Genomic DNA, 21,219 nt, shown 5'->3' with positions numbered 1-21,219 from the left:
CTCTCTGTTTTCCATACACTAATTGTTCAAGTCTACTCCAAACATGGTAACCAGATGGATTTAAATCTGTAAAATTTGGTGGCCATTCTGTGGATCTGACAAATCTTACCACAACAATATTTAATACATTCAAAGAGCGGGTGATATAAATGTAAAAATGACAATCTTTAACATTCAGAATGTAAAATATTTTCCCCTATAACAAAATCAACTGAACTGAAGAAATATTTTTATTCACATACTCAGGTATGTTCTGTAGCATGTACACGAGTTTCGTTGAAAACCAGGGAACTGTTCTTTTTCATCATTAAGAAAAAAATCTTTTTTTTTTTGCATATTATCTGAGCACACATCTCTGCGATTTTCATTGAAGTTTATCAAGGGTGAAAAAACCAGAGATTATTGTAAGCAATGATATCTGCAAACTGAGATCCCACTTCCCACTCACCTTCTTGCTACATGTTTCTACTAGTATGATGCATAGTGCTCTTCAGACTTTACTACTTAAGCAATTATGGTGAGTCTGAGAAGACCAAATTCCTCCCCACATGACCCTACATCGCAACTGATGAAGTTGTAATTACTGAGGTCATGTCTGTAACAACTGTGTTAACAGTTTGTGATATAACATGTACAAGTTGAAGACAAAATTATTATTAACATATCAGTGTTCTCTTTCCTACAAGAGTCCAGATAAGTGTGCATCTAAAACATCTCAGAGGATGTATCGGTGTCAGATAATGAAAGAGATCAGTACACCATCATTACAAAGTTACTAAATTCTATTCGCAACAAATGACAAACCAAAATTTCCAATCTGCAGATCTTGTCAAATGCAAACATAACTTCTCCTTCTTTAAAGATGCCTACTCAAGGAACAAACATAACCTCAAAGACGTTTCAGAGAAAAATCAAGAATATTGCATTTCATTGAATAATCCACCTGCATTCTTTCCCCAAAATATCATGGCCAAAAACATGAAATTATATTTATGAAAATGGTCCATCAGCAAAAGCTGACCCTTGAATACAAATGAAACATTTTTTCCTCCACAAAAGGGGGGTATGGAAACCCTGTGCAGGATTAACTAATGACAGAAAATAGTTTATTGAATTCATTAACTCAATCTTCATGTAATACCTACTCATTGTATGGGCGTAGCATTCATCTGCTTCAAGGTAATGTCACAAAACCATGCACAGAAACGAGATAGTAATTCTCACAAAAACTGCACAGCTTATAAGGCCACATCTACTCTTTTCAGACTTTGGCAACAGAAATGTTCACCTATGCTATATTTCATACATGAATGGACTGCTTTAAACCCACAGAAATTTCTTGTTTTGCAACGAAACACAGTGTACAAATTATGTGATCAAGTGAGTATATTATAGTCCTAACATCTGAAGATAAAATATCACAAAAAATGGTCATACCATTAGTAGATAATAGGAAATGTGCTTGATTCTTCCTCTTCAGCCACCTGATTTTGTTGATTTTCTCCTCAATCTCAAGACTCTTGAGGTAGTCGAATTCTGGCTCGTGGCTCTGGAACGTGCTGTACACATTGTATTCCCCTCGTCGAGGAATGCAATTCTTGCTCTGAAAGAAAAATAAATATCAATGTAATAACATTCCTCCTGTAATGTAGTACCTGTACAACAATTTTAAGCAGAATGTGTCATAGTGCTGTCCATGCTTTGCTAGCTTATGTATGTACTTGGGTTACTTGAATGCCAATTCTTAGAGAATATGATATGCACATGCTCCCTGATACAGTAAACTCTCCTTTATCCAGCATGCTGGCAAATGAAGTGTGCCAGTTACATAAAGCTGCCTGTCACACGAGAGAAAGACAAATCAAATACAGTACAGTCTAGTAGACAAGCCTATANTAGTATCAAAAATATTGGGGGGGGGAGTTATAATGAAGTGCACTGTGAAGTGATGGGTGAAATACTACACGTATATTATAACACAGCAGAAATTCAACTAACATCATCAGTAATGACAGCTGCATGATGCAGAACAACGGACAGCACTAATAGTGGCTGCTAGAACTACCACATGGTGGGTGAATGTAGGCACACAGCCACATTCTCTAAGTTTTTTTTATAAAAATGGTAAATTTTCTTTGAAACATCTGCTGGTTACATGAAAATTCCAGACACCTGAATATCATACAACTGAGAGGTAACTGTACTATTATATTGCCCTTCTTTCTCTTATTGTTGCTTCATAGGCAGTCATTGTAAGCAAATGTAAGACACAAAATCTTCAATTCTACATTAATATAATGTAGAACTGCTTTATCTCAACTATAATGAAAACATTTTTCAGCTAAAGTTTACATATTTTGACTTCACAACAGATTTTCATTTACCACTTCCAATATCTTTACCTTTTATCTTTCCACTCCTACTGATTAATAATGATCTAGGTATGTTTCAACTTCATTCTCATGAATTTGATTTCTTTCATTTTGGTCCGTCACACCAACAGTTACAATTATAAAAGACAAGTCTGTCCAATGTGACTATTTCAGTTACCTCACTTGATGATTCACTAGTCTTACATGTTTCGATCCATTTGGATCATCTTCAGAGGCACCAAACACTTTTTTGAAACTACTATCACAACAGTTGTCATATCAAATTCACATGTAATGTCCAAGTACACAATGTTCCATCTATCAGTCACAGCAGCCTTTCTGGTTATAGAAATATTTAAAGTTCTTTTAAAGTTTTAAAAACTTTGTTAAAAATTGAAATTCATAAACCATACAGTTCATGTCATTCTCATGACTTCCTACAACATTTACAACTCTGCACTTGTGTTACTTATTGAATGACCAGAATTTGCAGTAGGTGGGAATATCACTAACTTCTTTCTACCACCATGCCTAACCTCCACACCCCACAAAGCCTGACACATCAGGAAATACATTTATTTACTACTCGTTTCCTTGTTAGATACAGGTTTAAAGCAACAGTATGTAAAGTTTAAATACTTACAATAGGATCTCTCTGGAAGATGACAACTCTCCCACCCTTATCTCCCGTTGCCAGGAGGTCCCCATCATGATTGAATTCTACACATGATATAATATCAGCTGGAAGAAATAAAACTTTTACCTTAAAAACTCGAAATAGTTGCATAAAAACAAAATTATCTACAATGAGTGCAACAGAAAATACTCACTAAAAATATTCCCAATACAGATTAATTATGACTTACTTAAGCCCTGTTTGAACGGTTTAGCTGTTACTTATATTCGTCATGGAGTTAGGTTCTCTGATGGCACTCCATTGAACTTTAACCCCTTATGTAAGTCTTGCATATTAATTAAATACAGTGTTTGAGGTTGAATGTAAATCTATCAGTCACTGCAACCACTATAAAATACACATCGGACTTACTTACGCTTATGCAAAACACATGCACTTTATGAAACGTGAACACTTACAAAGTTTCCGCTCAAACATGCTTCTAGCATACATTTTCGTGAATGCGACTGTATGTATTTCTTGCATACACACGATACGAAGAGCTGATCATTTAAGAGAACCATGCAGGAATAGAATTTAAAACTTGCCTTCTGTCACATCGTCATCAAGCGTCCCTTTCACCTGTGAAAAGCACCACTGGATCTCCCCATTACCTGTTAACCACAATTATTGGTAAACAAAGTGACCTACGATACGCACAATACACACCCACATGTACGTCATAAGACACCACATAATACAACTGTATGTACCATTCATTTTAATAGCCACTCGAACCTAACCATCTTCGTCTTCAAATACAAGAACCAATTATGTCTCACAACAAATCGCACCCATATATAATACTTACCAGCCATATCAGATACTGGGGACAACTTTCCCGTATCTTGTTGTTTATGCTAAATTATATGTAAGGGACAATGAGAATTTCTGTTGAATAGGGAAACCGATGAAAGGGGATTTGTCACATTTCAATATAAAACACCTACACGCAATGGCGGCACTCACGAGTGCAAAACAACGACTGTGACGTCATACACGGTGCAAAACTCAGAAGAAAAATTGACTATCGTAAAGCGTTATCAAGGGCTCCAAAGAAATCACTGTTTTGAAGTTAGCATACGATTTCAGTTTCGGAACTATTATTTATAGTGTTGTGTAATTATCTTAGTACACTATAATCTATAAATATTTATTCGACACCGCAGCTGAATGACTGTAAACGATAAAATCATATAGAAAGTACGTTTCGAGTACAGTCGATAAATGCGACCCATAATTCCAACCTCCTTGGAAAAGGAAGTACATGAAATTTGCTAGAGATGGCAGTACTATACCAAAGACCGCCCCGAGAAACAGGCAACTTCGCGCGTAATGACCCTAGGAAATCTGTACATTCAGTTTAACACATAATTCTGAACATCCTAGAAAAACTCTGAAATAAATGTCATGTAGGCCTAAACATTTTGCTCTTGTCAGTATGCATATGTTCTTGTAGAATTTAATGTTCTGAGCTTTTGGTATGTGATGCCGAGTAGTTTGCAAGACAGATACGGACCTTTCGAAGGAATCCGGAGACTCCATCTTCGGGATGGAACAGCTGCCTTAAAGCTGGCGGTAAAAGTTTCCTCCTATAACCCGGTACCTGCATACCAAAGTATCACATCCCAGAAGACCGTGATCTTCATACGAATATCTACGCCTATTCTTAACGCAACTATCTCTCGGTGTGAATTTTCCAATATGCAGAAATAAAATTTACAGAATTTTATGCTAAATATGAAACATCACCGTTCTTGCAATTATAGTATTCATATTCATACACTTCACATTCCCAACTGAGTCAAATATTACAGTTTTTCTCAGTTGACAGTATTATAATAGCTACACTTAAATAAGTGGTTGATGACAAAGGAAAAAGAAAATCAAGCCCGCAAGCTCCCCAAGCTATCGGTATGTGAAGTCCTCGTTATTAATTTCTTGAGTCAGTATTTCTATGCATTTCAATTCTTTATTTATTTACACACCATCTTCACAGTCCAAAACAAACACAAGGCAACAAAATGTTTAACGAACATGAAAAATGATCCTAGTACGGCCTCAATTAGCAAGGAATTTTGATATTAAGCGCTCTTGTTCTAGTTTCAGTGAATCATTTTACTGTGAAAATTCATCCAGCAGCAGATTTTAACGAAGAGCAAAGGCAGTCTCTCTCTCTACTGATCACACTAAATATGGAATATTTCTGTATATTATTGTCGCATGGTGCCTATATAACGCGACAAATAAATTCACGCAGGTCTCGGATCTGGCAAATATGTTTATTGGCCAATCTCCTCTACACTTACAAGTACACTTATCATCCACTTATAACGTCGTCAGACGTTTCTCACAACACCGTTATAATTACTGCTTCTGCTATAGTCGAAGCCAAACTAAACCGTTCTCGGCATCTTCCAGAACCCAACTAACTCTCAATTGTCAACTGCCTGTCTGGTCCATTCTACCCCCTTAAACAGGTTTTTTGCGGACCGCTTATGGAACACCTTTCTCAGCAGTTTGGTTTTTCCATTGTCATACAACGCTTCCAAAAATTCGTTGTAACCGTAGAAACTCACTGTTAGAATTCCAGTGCTGCATTCTATTCCACTGTCTAGGAAATAATGTCCGTTGACTTGCAACGAACGTTGAAATATGCTCCATAGTTCGGCTTTTAGGCAGCACGTCACAATATTATCAGTGGAAGTTTATTTATGATTGACTTTGGTGTGACATGTCAGTCAAAAAGAAGTTGAAATTATAGATTTGCAGTTTTTAAACACTATTAAAGCATAAAAATGTACGAATAAATAAATTCTTCCTACAGCACCTCTGATAATATGTCATGGTTTAAGTCGGCAAACACACCGAAGAAAAGTCCCGTATCTTCCATGAGATAAGCGGTATGGTGATTTTCCTTCAAATCTTATGTTGAAAATGGAATTTTGTAACTTCATAATAATGACATAACGGCCTACTTCAATATCTGAAGATATACTTTAAAAAACATTTTGGACACAGCAAGGTTAATGATATTGTAGCTCTTCTCTGTAATACCTTTGGAATATCTTCAATTATTTTGGTACATATCGAGCATAGAAGGACTTTATTATTTTATTACTCAACTTACTATTTCGTTTGCTGTTCACGGCTGTGTTGATCATCACCCCCAGCTTGGTGAGGCTCGATTGCCTTATCATTGCAGCCGACTTGACCATGGGCGTGCCGGTTCGTGTCGGAGTTGTTCTTCCACGAGAAAAATAATTTCCAGTCCGATTTCCACTTTTTGTGGTGGGGGGCGACCCCCATACACCTATTCCCGCCACTTGACGTATTTTGTAGCCGGATTTCTGTACCTATTATCTGCTTCGTGTGCACAGTACTGTCTGTAAAACAAAAGAAAAAAAAAGGAAATGATATATTGCAACTTATTCAATGTTACCGTGAACACTAGATTTCTAGATACAGACCACAGCTGGACGGTTAGCCTGAGGGCATAACGCGAGGTTATGTAATTTTACTAGATAACATGCAATGAGGTTGACTTAAAGATAAGTCAATGAAGCATAAATTCACATCGTGTGCTGTCGATTGCAGACGTCATAAGAGCTTGGGGGTTGGGCGCGGAACTACCGCCTTTTGCTAAAAAAAATACTTTCTCAGAAACTTGACAGAAGAACTTATAAATTGGGGTATATTTTCGGTAGGAAAAAGCCACAGGCCTACAGAATACTGTGATTTTGTTCCTGCCTTATACTTTACATGCAACGTATTCGAGTTCCAGCAGTGAACGGCGTTACAAATTTAGAAATTTCGTGTGATTTTGCTTAGTGCAAAAAAAAAAGATATTGCGGTGAAATTTTATAATAATTCGAGATTTTATTCCAGCCCGAACCCTACTGTCTCAGTATTCATTGACAAATGGCCTAATAAACAGATGAGGCCAATCCAAGTGACCGTGACTTTTACAGCCCTCACGTATTATGGAGGGACGAGTGCTGGATTCGCGGGTTCGAATTATCGACACGGAATTGCTATTGATGTGCGTTCTTCTATTCAACCTATCGGACTAAATAACCAAAAAATGTGGGGAACGGGATTCTGCAATCGAGCTTTCTCCCTCCCGCCCCTTGAACATAAAACAGTTACGACTTAAAACAAATCTGAGGCGTCAATGACCGAGTTGAAGATATTTAGGAAAAAAAACAACAAATAAAAAAGAAACAAAGATACAAAAGGAGAAAGAAACGAGAAAAATAAAAGAAGGGACACAGGGAAAGGAAGACAAGTAAGAAGAAAGCCCAAAACCTTGCAGAGAATTCTGCATCACTGTCAGTAGCCGGACCATACGTGTATACAGTCATATGGTTTTGACCGATGAATGCTGAACAAGAAAGAATTTGGAAGGAATCGATTGTCACCTAATCGAAATCATATTCCGGAATTTGCATGGAGGGAAGAAGTCAGGATAGCAGGTGTCCAGGCCCAGATGTGAATCAAGCACCTCTAAAAATAAATCTATGGTGTTACCCTTAAACCAACCCCTTCGGTAGGGAGGACGCAACTAAATGAGAGGGAGAAGAAGGAAGAAACAATAGATGGAGGGATGAGAGAATATTGTCACGTGATCAAGTGACTACAAACTGATTTATTGAACACTTACAACTCGGAAGTACAGGTAACCCTGTTTGTATGATAAATCTTGTATTGTCCTCGAGAAAGGGAAAGTTTGGTTTCCTTAAAAATAATGCCCAAAGTGTTACCATACATATATACGTCGGTTAAGAAGTATCGTATTCTAAGATTGTTATGGTATTCCTCAGACACCGTCAACAAACGCCATGAGAGTGCCTTAAATATAGCACAGTCACACATACTAATTAGCCATGATCATGTCACAATTTCATTCGACTCAACATAATATCTGCACTTGAAACAGTATCGTTAAACATCTAAGAATCAATGAATCGTTACTGAATTGTAAAGGAATTACATGAAGGTACTCACAGCTACTGGGATTTCGGACTTTAGAATCTACATGAAGGTAGTCGAACTATCAAATGACTGATAGAAAAAAAAATAATAAGCATTAATTCCTACATCACCGAGACTCGAGTAGGTTACCTTCGGAGTAGCGCGCCCCGAACTATTCTGTAGGAATACAGAACATGAAATTGGAACCTCTGACAGTGTAGCACCACAACTCAGCGTTCGAACCCAGCCTGTGCTCCCATGATTGTCATGTCACCAGCAAGTTTAAAACCAATTTGCGGATGTTATCTGTCTAAAATATTTTTGAAGATAAGTCTTTTACGGAGTTTAACTAATCGTATGTCTCTCATACTGCTGGTTTGGTGACTAGTGACTTTCTAGTGATAGCATATCTGTCTACCTCACTAGGTTTTAATTAAAGCGCAGAAAATACCAAGCATGATAAGTTTAGGGACTACTGCATGCCTCGAGGGTATGGGATAATCACCCTTATTAAGGGGTTAATTATTTTCCATCAATTCTCAGCCTAGGGCACTATTCATTGGGTCTGTGTTGCATGACGTCAGTGGAGAGAGAGAGAGCAGTCTTCCAGAAACAGGGCCTTACATAGGATGGCGCACACATGGAAATGATTCCATCCGCATGGTAATCAAGGACGGACATTCTCATAGCAGATTCCTTTGAACAAAAAACTAAGAATAAGTTCATGCCCGATGGGAACATCAGGTTAGTACGGACGATTAAGCTCAAAATTACTCAGTACATTCCCATGAAATTTGATATTAGAGTCTAAACTTCAAGTTGTGCTACAAATTTGATTTAAGCTCTAAGCGGACTAATATAATCCCTCATTCATGTTTAAACTAAACCCTAGCTTTATCATCTTTCTCAAATACGTCTCATCGGACAAACATTTTTCAAGTAACAAAATGTAAAACTCTTCGAGCACTACACGCCGACCAAACTGGCTCATATGCCTAGCGTTCTGAACTTGTATTCGGAAGATGCTTGCTTCAGATCTCGGTCGCGGCAATGATTACACAGAATGAGGTTCTTAGTGAGTTTCTTCAGCCACTCTAGGCGAATATCGGGTTGGTAGGCCTACCTGAATATCGAATAATAGGATGAATGATGAATTGTAAAGGATTTGGAAGGAAGTGCCTGTAGTTTAATAGAGGCATTTTCCCGGTAACAGTCTGGAGAAACTAAAGAAAACCACCAAAACCCTCAGTCAGAATAGTTGGTGTTCAGACCAAGATTCGAATCTAGCACTTTCTAAATATATGTCTAGAGCGCTAGTGCTACACGCTCATGCTAGGTAAGAGGAAATACAAGTAAAGATGGTAACTGCAATTTCTGCAGAGATCTTTGAAGGGATTCAATATATCAGTCTCGAAAGCAGATCCTGTATACTAGGCGTCGGCTGCGGACACATGAGTAGACATTTTGATTGTACGCAATGTGCATGTGGTGCGATTAGCTACGCAAAGATTCATCAGCCCCAGTGGGCCTAGGCCTACCTCCATGAACTTCTCCCTTCACTTCGGGTTTCCTAGATCTTACGCATTCGGTAGGACTCCTTGGGCGGGTGATCAGCTCTTCGCAAGGCCTCTACCTGTACACAGACACAAACTAAACATCCATGCCCTGAGTGGGATTCGAACCCACGATCCCGCTTTCCAAGCGAACGAAGACAGTACATGCCTTAGACCGCTCGGCTACTGTGACCGGCAGGGCATAAGAATAATATATAAGAATTCAGTTCGTACCTCACAGGAAACAGATCCGAACCCACGATCCCGGTTTCCAAGCGAACGAAGACAGTACATGCCTTAGACCGCTCGGCTACCGTGACCGGCTGCTCAGTACAAGTAGCTACAGGTTAATTGATACTTGCGACAGCACGTCAGATGAAATGTACACGTATGGACCGAGGAGAAAAGTATAGAAACTTTTGGTAGGAAACCCCAAAGGAATGGGATAACTCAGAGAACTTGGAGGATAATATTGAAACTGAACTTTAAGTTCGTGGATGTGGACTGGATGTGTCTGGATGTGTCTGGATGAGGATAACATTCACTTATGGGCTCTTCTAACATCGTATTACACTTCCGACTTATATAAAAGCTTGTAACTTCTTCATTAGCTCAGAAACTATCAAAACTCGGTGATTTTAGTCCGCAAGTGAACTATCAGTTTCTAAAATATTACTGTGTCATAGAATCAGTTGAATCAGTGGCACATGAAAATCGCTTTCCACTCTTGATATAAGTCACTACAACAATGTGAAGGGTCCGTCTCCTTGAGAATTCAGCAGTAGGGCTAATCTCAAAAGGAAAACATGAATATTTCGCGATTTCTGCCTAACCTAGAGTCGCATAATGAGATGTTTTCGTTATGGCGACTTTGTTAATGACACGGTCGCGATATTTTTTATACTGACGGTCACGTTCGTGTTCTTGCGTCATGTAAGGAGCAGTCAGTGTGTCTTATTGGTCAAAATTAACTGCTGAAAAGACAGGTATGATTTGGAATGTGCAGGTCAGTTCCAGTAATATCCAGTTGGCCGCATAAACTAGCCAGGTATTGGACTCGCGTACACAAACACATAGAGATAAACGGTTTGAAGTGTCAGCTTAAATGCAAGAACACGAACTCCGCGATGTGTGTCTCGTCAGATAAATTTTCTTAGGGAAAATGTCGTTCATGGGAGAGAAAAGAAGTGCATACAAAGTTTTCGTAAGGATACTTGAATGAAATAAATCATTAGGAAAAACTAGAAATAAATGAAGAAAGTGTAAAATTGTTTCTGTATTTAACTAATTAAACACTATGCCATGAAGGCGTAAGGGGGAATGGATGTATAGGTCCGCATTTTCCTGAGCTCAGCATTAGTTCGAAGCGAGTGGTCAGCTTCACGCTTCGATAAATGGGAGAATAATATTAAAATTGCCTTTAAAGAAACGACACCGAAGATGTTGACTTGATTCATCTGAAATAGAATAGGGACCGTTGTCGTGCTGTTGTGAACACGGTAATGAACCTTTGGGTTTCATAAAATGCTGAATATTTGTCCAGTAGCTGGAAACTATTATATTCTCAAGGAGGATTCAGTTCCATGCTGTTAGTTTCTCACCTCTCCATGGTTCGTGTTAAACTTGCAGCTCATCTCGCACCATTTTCATGCGGCGAAAAGCGGAAATCAGGAAACTCCTGTGTTACCACTGTGGACTGAGCGCAAGGGTATGTGAAGACGTGCAGAATTTGTTTCATTTCAGGATGTTTCGAAGGATGGATCGAGAGTAACGGTTCAGGATTCAGGAACGCCAGAGAAAGTAAGCGGCTGTTTTGGAAAACAAAACTTAGCATTCACAATAACTTGGGTTTTCGACTTTGTCCTTCGTCTGGCATTCTAAAAATTACAGAACACAACGTCTCAAGAGAATTTCAAACGTATAGGGAGAAGATACATCAAGACGACCTTCAGAACTAGACACACTCCCAGGAGTTCACTCATGAAAAGAGGCCGGAAAGAAATCCGCAACAGACGGCACAGTGCATCTGCAGTATTCCCCGTGAGTGTGGCAGAAGCTACATTGGCGAAACAGGCAGACCTCTAGCCGTGCGGCTCCCTGCATCTACAGTATCCCCTGTGAGTGTGGCAGAAGCTACATTGACGAAGCAGGCAGACCTCTGGCCGTGCTACTCCGTGAACACAGGCAAAATCTCCAACAGGGTCTTGTAGAAAAATCAAAATTAACCAAACATGCCTATGAAGAGGGTCATAGAGTAGGCTGGGATGAAGATAGGGGTTTGGAAACTGAAAGTAACAGCAAGTGTAGAAAATACAAGGAATCGGTCCACATGGCATGCTTAACCAATCCAATTATCAAACCCAGTTTGGACATTTCTCCTGTCTGGATCCCCCTTATCAGTGAGGTTATCAACTCACAGAGAAGATCAGTATGACGTGACAAATTCTTCATGGGTTTCCATAAGGTTTTAGTCCCGAGTGTTCAGGTTTCACTCCATAGATGACGGCGGTAGGCACAAAATGGTTTCACAAACTCTCTGTTTAATGGTATGCACTGATTTTCGTGGACGTGGTTTGTTGTATAATATTTTCACCTTCATATCAATCTTAGTTCCAGGTCTGTGCGTGCTTTATCATAATCCTTATTGAAAGTTTTCCTGTTATCTCCCATGAACAGCGCCTTGTCTCAGGTATTTACGTGTGTATAGCAGTAGTTATCCTGACGTGGATTCCCTCTCGTCAGAGAGGATGTTACATAAGGAATATGAACGTAAGCGTTCAGTTGGGAAAGAAAATATTGGTCGTGAGTCTCGAGGGGTTTGTAACCAAGATGAATGGATCTGGGGTAAACCGCCAATTGTAAAGTAACCCTGACTCTGATGACTGACATGGGGTGTCCAGTGATTGAGGTTAGCTCTTTCTATGGGACCCCTTCATCTGGGGGTGGTAACAGATCCAGTTTCCGAAAAGTTTTTTTCTCTAATTTTCATAATACCGGATGATGGACAAAGTACAGAAAAGAGTATTTCTGTGTGTTACATATTAGGTCGCTTGCGCACTAAAGCCACGGAGATTTTTGTTTCTTATAAATCTTTCATAATGTACTAAAACTCAGCATACAATTTTGACAAGCGTAAGACTTGGCAAAATTTGACTTACGCCCTTGGAACCGAGCATTAAAGATATAGCTCACACGAAATGCACAGCTCATTAATACGGAATATCTTAATAGTTCATTAGATCCGTTAGAGTTTACAGCTTTGGGTCCCAGAGTTTGACTCATTAGTCCTATACTCCCGCGTCCGTTTCAAGTTACTAATCCTGTAATAGAGAACACATCCATCATATAGGAACACTGAAATATACACATCCTAAAACTACAAAAAGAAAACACTCCGTGGCTAGTAGTCCGCAAGCGAACTACACCGACCGAGGGACCGCCGCTTGACAGCTAAGTTAGTGCCAACTTTTTGCTGATAGATGGTGTCGCGTGTTCAGCGCAACGAATCTCCACGGCCGTAAATTTCGGTTTTCATGACCGGAGCCGCTAATTCCTTGAATTAGCTCCTGAGTTATCCTCACGAGGCTGAGTGGACCTCGTTCCAGACCCACTACTTCTCATAAAATCTGGTAGCGCCGGGAATCTAACCTAGGACCTCTGGATCTGTAGCCAGGAACTGACCACTAGACCACAGAGGCGATCCATTCTAAAACTACCACTAGTAATTACAGGTCCTCTGAATTTGTTTCACCGTAGTGCTTTTTGTCATCTGCTCTCATTACTCGTTATTGTTAGTCACATGCATTCACGCTTTCTATCACCCCTCTTTATTCTTCCATGTTACTACCCTCCGATTGTCTGTTTCCTCATCAATTCTCTTCATATCTTCCTTCGCCGATCAGAATGACCGCGCGGTCTAAGGCACGAAATGTCTTCGCTAGCTCGAACTCGCGGCATGGAAGTCTTATGTGCGTTTATTATGTGTCTGTACTGTTCTGTGTGTAGGTAGCGGCCTTGAGATGGGCTGATCCCCCGTCCGAGAAATTCTACCAGCTGTGTATAAGATTAATTGAAAAACATCCAAGGTCCAACATGGGGCTGCAGAACCATAAATACATAAATCTTCTTTTATTCACATCTCAGTATGTAATCCCTTTCATCTTCTCTGCTACATATGGGGCAAATCCCCTATTTTCCCCTTCCTCCTGACTTTCTTCAATCTGAAAACTCACTTTTTTCCTAAGATTTAGCAGTTAGTGGCGAATATATATAGATACTGACACCTCACACATTAGCCTCCTCCCGTATTTTACTTAATACGATATTTTGTAGGCTGTGGGAGGGTATCTTCTCCGAAACGCCTTGAATATAATAAAAAGGTGAGTGATGGAATATCCAAAAACTCGATAATTGACCCATTTTCCAGCATGCTATTTCTCGATATCCTCTACACATAATTCTGCATACACCTTATATTTATGGGCTTCATTAAAAAGATAAGATTCCCTTCTTTGAAATCTTATAAACGAGAAATACATTTACTTTTTCCACAAATATTAAAACACGAAAGTACCTACAAAACTAAAAATGTTCTACTCCTTCTTCTGTAGGGCTGCGAAACTTTCTCTAAAAGAACAAAGTACGTAGATTAAGGTTTTATTTTGAGAACATGGTCCTTGGGGAAACCTCGGAATTTGTATTTGTATTTGTACAATTTGTATTCGCAGGCAATAATATTAGGATAATCAAATCAAGAGAGATAAGCTGGACGGGGCGTGTAGCGCCCATGTAAGGAATGAAGGAGCATATATGGTTTTCGACGGAAAAACTGAAAACCTAGACATAAATATCAAGATATTAAAAAGCGGCCTCCGTAGTCTAGGGGTAACGTTCACACCTGACTCAGGTACGCGGGTTCAAACCCGGCGGAGGTCGTGGAATTTTTAAGGGCGGAAAATTTCAGGGAACAAGTCCTCCGGGAGGGACTTTAAGCTGTGGGTCCCGTGTCGTAGCTTTATGGCATGTAAATTAACCTCATGTCTCAAGGAGATTTCTGAGCCAAATTTGTAAGGAAATTTCCCGCCCAACAATAGTCTCTAACGTCTCTGGTAGATGGGGGAACCATCTAGATACCGCTGAGCCAGTAAAGACCGAACTCGCTGGCTGAGTCGGGACTGATGGCACGCACTAGTACCGGTAGGGTATAGAGACTGATAGAATATCACAGGGGAACGTACAATAGACCAGCGGTCGCGGTGCATGGGGAAACCCACCTCTCCAATAATAATAATAATAATAATATATTAAAACCTTAAACAAATCAGATATGGGGGTTTGAAACAGATTCGTTTGGCTCAGGATAGAGTCCATTGGCGGGCTTCTGTGAGATTAGTAATGAGCTTTTGGGTCCTACAAAATGTATACAATTTCTTTACTACCTGAGTGAGTGCCCGTTGCGTAAGAATGACTTTACTGCTGGGTTCGAACCCTACGGATGAGCGACAGTTTCCTTGTTTTTGTGGCCCTTGTACAGCTAAATGTGGCAGTAATACAAAGAAGACAATACCAGTACATGAAGACATTGAAGCAGAATTTTCTGTAAACACGAAACAAATGACAGTCGTAAGAGGCAGCCACTACTTCTCTGAGGACGGGAGCGATCGATGCTTTCAGCCAACCGGTGGCAGAGAGTAACACCACTAGCTCATATCGGGCCTCGGCAGGTGAGTCTCTGACGTAACTCCGGGAAAGTAATAGTGGAATGGGAGGAAAAAAAGGAAGAGGAGAAGAGGGAGGTCGTCATTAGCATCGGCACTCAAGAATGTCTTTATGAGAAGTACCCGTAAATAAATAAGCCTTGAAAGAGGGATAACTGGATCGAACTAGCTCTAATGAACATCACTCACATTTTACCAGGCGAAACATAGGTCCTCACGCATTATGCTAAGATGAGCTCTTATGCTTTCTTTGCATAAAGGGTACGACGTGAATGCAAACAGGAAAAGTTTTGTGTCTGATCCTCCGTAGCAAATTTCATCTCTGAAACGACTGAAAGGAATTCTACGATACTCTGCATTAGCTGTTTAAAACCGAAAGTTGCAGGGGAAAATGAAATCTTCACCGGTCCTGCTGCAAATCCTACTTCAGAAGGACATCAAATCGAATTCTGTTTTCTATATAAGGATTCATAGTACCACTTGTATTCTTCTTCCGTCTATAATAGAACAATATTAATATATATTTACAAGACAATAATCCACAATCAATTGACTAAAATGTTCGTTAAAAATGTTTTAAAATATCACTAAAAATATATGTATACATTCTATGTTTATATGCTACATGTTTCGACCACACAGGGCCATCTTCAGGCAACACAATTTTAAGGAATCCACTGCACTGTGCAGTTTGTCAAATAGTACTCTTAAATTACCGTATTTACGCATGTATAGGCCGCGTGCGTGTATAGGCCGCAGCACAATTTTCAGACAGAAATTATAGAAAAAATAATTTTCTTGGAATATTATTTCAGGAGTAGAAACACCCTGTATTACTAATTATGAATATATATTTTTTTTAAATGAAGTGTGATTTCGAATATTTCGAATATAAGCCGCACCCCAGTTTTCCTCTTGAATTTTTGGCAAAAAATGTGCGGCCTATACATGCGTAAATACAGTAAGTCTTCATTTTTATTATTTTTGGTGCTGCAGGATAATACATAGTAAGTAGTTCATAGAATATTAATTTAGTTCACATGGGTAACGTAGATCTCTTTAATATTACTTACAAATTTCGTTAGAAATGCTTTTGATATGCATGTATTTAACAAAATAGCCTACAAGCAAGAAATCATTTACGACTTCTTAAAATAGGGTGTCTAATGCAATTAATTTTCCAACATTATTTATAGATTTTTGCTCAGGTAGCAATAAAGCACTGCATAAATCCGCCAATCAGTTTCGTCGTATTAGTCCTCTAGTCTATATGTAACAATTTGAAAACCTCTGAATGAATTTTCACAAAATTTTATATTGATTAGAGAGGGGGCTCATTAAAGTTTTACGCTGAGTTGTACGTCGCCGCAACCGGCAGCGTCATTTATTATCATAGGACAGTTAATTACAAAATGTTCTTGAAATTATTTTGAATTTATTATTGTCACAACTTGTTTCGAAATAAATAATGCCATCCTCAGGGGGTTTATACTGAGTAGTAATGAAGAAACTAGCTGAAGTTTATTTTCCACGATTATACATCAATTCATAAAGTTTTATGAAATTATTGTTAAACACTTTCTGCGCTGGTAATTTTTTTTTAAATCTAACAAAAATTAACAAAAACATCACATGAAGATATACCTGGTTTTCTGAATGCATACCCTTACGTGCGCGTAACTTGTATGAATATTTACAGGTGAGAAAAATGTATGAAACAAATTTGGTAGGTAAAGAACGGAATATTTTACACCCAAACTAAAGTTCCGTTGTCTTCCACTTTTCGAAATCACTCACTCATGGAGCTGAACCCTTCCTGAGAAGCCGCCAATTTTGCAGCTACTCAAAATCTTCCCAACAATTTATGGATCCAGAACGTTCATTACCGTGTTCACAAGAGCCTCCACTGGTCCCTATCCTGAGCAAAATCCATCCATGCCATCCCATCCTATCTCTCTAAGATTCATTTTAATATTGCCCACCCACCGACCCCTTGGTCTTCCAAATGGTTTCTTTCCATCTCAATTTACCTCCGATATCCTATATGCATTCACCTTCTACTCCATTCGTGCTACATTCCCTGTCCACCTCATCCTCCTTGACTTGAGTACAAGTTATGAAGCTCCTTATTATGCAGCTTCTGCTTCGAAATAGCTAAACAGAAAGAATTGATATGTTATGTACAGATAAACGTTAGATTGATTTTGATCAAATTTCATATTGCAGGTACCAGCACAAATGAATCGAACAATATCAGATGTTACGAAGTTCGGAGCGACGGCGCCAGAATTGTTACGATAGCATAGCTTGTTTTTCTACACGTCTTAATGATTAACTTCATTGCCTCCAGGGAAGTGCTGGAATATCAAGTTAAAATATGATAAAAAACTCATCGCTTTGCTTTTACCATAATTCTTCATTATTAACACAGCACAACAGAATCACCTTTTTAGATTCCATATGCAAAAATGTCTGCTTTTGTTTTCTCATGTACGTAATATTGGAAAGTAAGGTGAAGGTGAGCCGGTCACGGTAGCCGAGCGGTCTAAGGCATGCACTGTCTTCGTTCGCTTGGAAACCGGGATCGTGGGTTCGAATCCCACTCAGAGCATGGATGTTAATTTGTGTGTGTGCGTTTCTCTGTGTTTGTGTACAGGTAGAGGCCTTGCGACGAGCTGATCACCCGCCCAAGGAGTCCTACCGAATGTGTAAGATCTAGAAAAAACCTAAGTGAACGGAGAAGTTGACGGGGGTAGGCCTAGGCCCACAGGGGTTATAGTGCCAATGATAAAGTAGTGTAAAGATGATATGTTTACACTCGCTCAATCCGCCTTTGCTAAAAGAAACGGCTATGAAATGGACCTGTTTGTATGTTTGTCTGTCTGTATGTATTTTTGTCTGCATGACATATGGATGTGCTTCTCGCTGCGATCTGAACTGTTGGATGGATGTAACTGGTATCCGGTATTTGAAAATTTATCCATCACAGGTCGATATCAGGGGAATATGAACATCCCACGTCTAGAAACAGGGGCCCTTCAAATGGACCTAGAAAGAGACCGATGGTTTTCTCGAAAACAGTTCCAATGATTCTGATTAAATTTCAGCAATTTATGGAGAATATGCCCCCAAAAATGAAACTGCATAGTTGTTCTTTTCAGAAAATACAATGACACGTGTAATATAGGGATAAACACGAAATATCAATTTTGTCAACACTGGACTGAATTGTTGCTCTCAAATCAGTGTAAGTTGTTCGGCAGGACATGAGCGCTGGGATGCGGGGAGGGGACCGTGTCTGTTAATGGCAGTGGCGAAGGAAGGGGAAGGGATTTCTCTGTACTACTAAGTACAAGTAAAGAGGTGCAGAAAGGCCTATATCCAGTGGTTTTTTTATTGCTAGTGGGGTGGGACTAAGTCCCTTGTACTGCGGCCACTTCTGGCCTATTGTACCAGCCCCAGATGATAGGTGAGGGTGATTGTGGAGTAATTGGTGGAATTAAGATTGGCAGGGGAAACCGAAATACTCGGAGAAAACCTGCCCCAGCGCCACTTTGTCCACCACAAATCCCACTTGACCAGACCCGGAATCACCTATCATCTGGGGCTGGTACAATAGGCCAGAAGTGACCGCAGTACAAGGAACTTAGTCCCACCCCACTAGCAATAAAAAAAAATTACTGCGGATCTCTAACAACGTAACAGTCATCAATTTATTATCATCGAAAGATCGATCCATCTCTGCAACCCCTGGAAGGGTGTAAGCGGCCGTAAAACTGATGAAGCAACAATCAATCATCCCATAATTCCCCTCTCCAGGTCACACACATGGACACGACACAATGCTGAATGAGATTATCAGGTCTGCGGTCTCTGGACCGTATAAAAACGGCTACACAAGTCTCCAGGCAGGTTCAAGCTAGTGAACGCAGTGTCCACATCCTTGCAACGTCCCTAGTATCTCGGTAACTCGGACTGTATAACGTCGAGTGGTATGATAATTAGTGAATCATTAATTGGAAGGTGTATGGAAGGAAGCGATGACCTACTATGAAGTACTCTTGTGGTAATTTTCAGTCACAATAGTGTATCGTCCGAGACTCGAACCACGCAACTCCCAAATATAAGTCAGAAGATTTACTGCTTCAGCTAACTTGCTAGGATCTTACATAACGTTTTAGAACAGATTTTGCAACATGAACGGCGACATTAATGCTGTTTGATTGATTAATTGATAAATATAGAAAATTTAAGATTATTAATCGGGAAATCATGACCGCATAATACTGCTCTCTGAGATGTGACGCCGTAGAGACTGATAGATATTTTCGGAGTATCTCTGTCCCCATATTTTTATTGCTTTAAGATGGAGGAGGCAGCATGTTATTATGAAACATGGGCACCAGACTAAATGGTGTCACGCCACAGAAGGCTGTAACCTCTGAAATCACTATTGATTTCAATGTCCTCGAGTATTAAGACATTTAGTCACTAAAGCGGTCACTTATTTGTCCTCATTTCTTCTTCAGTATACTACCTTCTTGTCAGTTTTGAATGAAACATCTAAATTCACTTCCTGACAGCAGCCCTGTGCAAACACATACCACCCAACCCCCAACCTCTCGTACCTAAGTGGCTTTCACTTCTTCACAGACTCAATTCAATTCAAGTGTCTGCTATAACGTTACTCACTGCATCATCGTACAGTCCAGAGCACTTCCTATCGACCCAGACTTAACCCAAGACTCCTGCATATTATTAACTTATTATTTTTTATTATTATTATTATTACTGGGGTAAGACTGAGTCCACTTGGCATTGCGGCCACTACTGGCCTATTGTACCAGCCCCAGACGATAGAAGATGGTGATTGTGGAGCAGTTGGTGGAACGAAAATTAGCAGGGGAAACTTAAGTACCCCGAGAAAATCTGTCCGGGTGACACTCTGTCCACCACAAATCCCACATGACCTGACCTTGGTTCGAACCCGGGCCGCCGCGGCGGGAACCCGGCGACTAAACTATGGAAATGCCTCAGGCTCCTAACCAAAAGAATGTGTATACGCTGTCTTTGAATTTAACGCATTCGGTGAGATAGCTCAACTTGTAAATCACCTCTCTTTAAAGCCCTGTAAATTCGGTCACGGGCAGTGTCGGGATTTTCATGTTTCTCTCTGTTTACCGCAATCGCGGGCGTAACACTAAAAATACAGGCACGGTGCACGGTTCGGCACGCACTTCAGACTGAAAGAAATTAGCATAAATCAAGACACAAGTCATTCTAGTGGCCTAACAATAGTTTTACACTTTAAAATGCACAACTATATGGCAGACAGCTCATAAAGTGCACATTACTTACGTACTTACTTATGGAGCTGAGCCCTTCTTGAGGGGAAGCCAAATCTGCAGCTACTCCAAGAACTTCCCAGAATTTTATGGAACCCGAAGGTTCATTACCGTGTTCACAAGAGTCCTCCACTGGTCCCTATCCTGCACCAGATCAATCCAGTCCATAACACCACATTCTTTTTCTCTAATATCAATTTTAATATTATCCAAATATCTATATCTTGGTATAACTAGTGGTCTCATTCTTTCTGGTTTTCACACCAATATCCTAAATGCTTTCCTCTTCGCCCAATTCGTGCTACATGCCCTGCCCGTCTCATCCTTCTTTTGTTCATCAATCCAATTGTGTTTAGCGAGAAGCACGGGTTATGAAGCTCCTCATTGTGCAGTTTTCTCAACCTCCTGCCACTTCATCCCTCTTCGGTCCAAATATTCTCCTCAACACCCTGTTCTCAAACACCCTCAGTCTATTTTCCTCCCTTGATATCAGAGAACAAGTCTCACACCCCTTCTTTTTAGTATAATTTTTATGTTTTTAGAAAACAAATGAAGTAGACAACGCCATCTGTGAGACGACTG

General features: G+C 39.8%; 1 protein-coding gene across 5 annotated transcripts in view; it reads right to left on the bottom strand.

The window, feature by feature from the left end:
• LOC111873048 (protein phosphatase PP2A 55 kDa regulatory subunit) overlaps positions 1–21,219 on the bottom strand; it is a 143,786-nt gene that overhangs the window by 15,595 nt on the left and 106,972 nt on the right. For 4 of the 5 annotated variants that reach the window (XM_023867413.2, XM_023867412.2, XM_023867414.2 and 1 more), the window contains 4 exons: positions 6,179–6,434; positions 3,597–3,662; positions 3,016–3,113; positions 1,438–1,603 (listed from right to left, as the gene is read on the bottom strand). In XM_023867413.2, the coding sequence (XP_023723181.1) occupies positions 1,438–1,603; positions 3,016–3,113; positions 3,597–3,662; positions 6,179–6,266 (418 nt within the window). In that variant the 5' untranslated portion in view covers positions 6,267–6,434. Of the gene's footprint in view, positions 1–1,437; positions 1,604–3,015; positions 3,114–3,596; positions 3,663–3,859; positions 4,047–6,178; positions 6,435–21,219 lie in introns of those variants that run through there. The other variant, XM_023867416.2, reaches the window with a different exon arrangement.

This window comes from Cryptotermes secundus, unplaced genomic scaffold, assembly GCF_002891405.2.
Source record: "Cryptotermes secundus unplaced genomic scaffold, Csec_1.0 scaffold4, whole genome shotgun sequence".
NCBI lineage: Eukaryota > Metazoa > Arthropoda > Insecta > Blattodea > Kalotermitidae > Cryptotermes > Cryptotermes secundus.
Note: the sequence above shows the minus strand (reverse complement) of the source record. Positions and strands in the feature narration are given on the sequence as shown.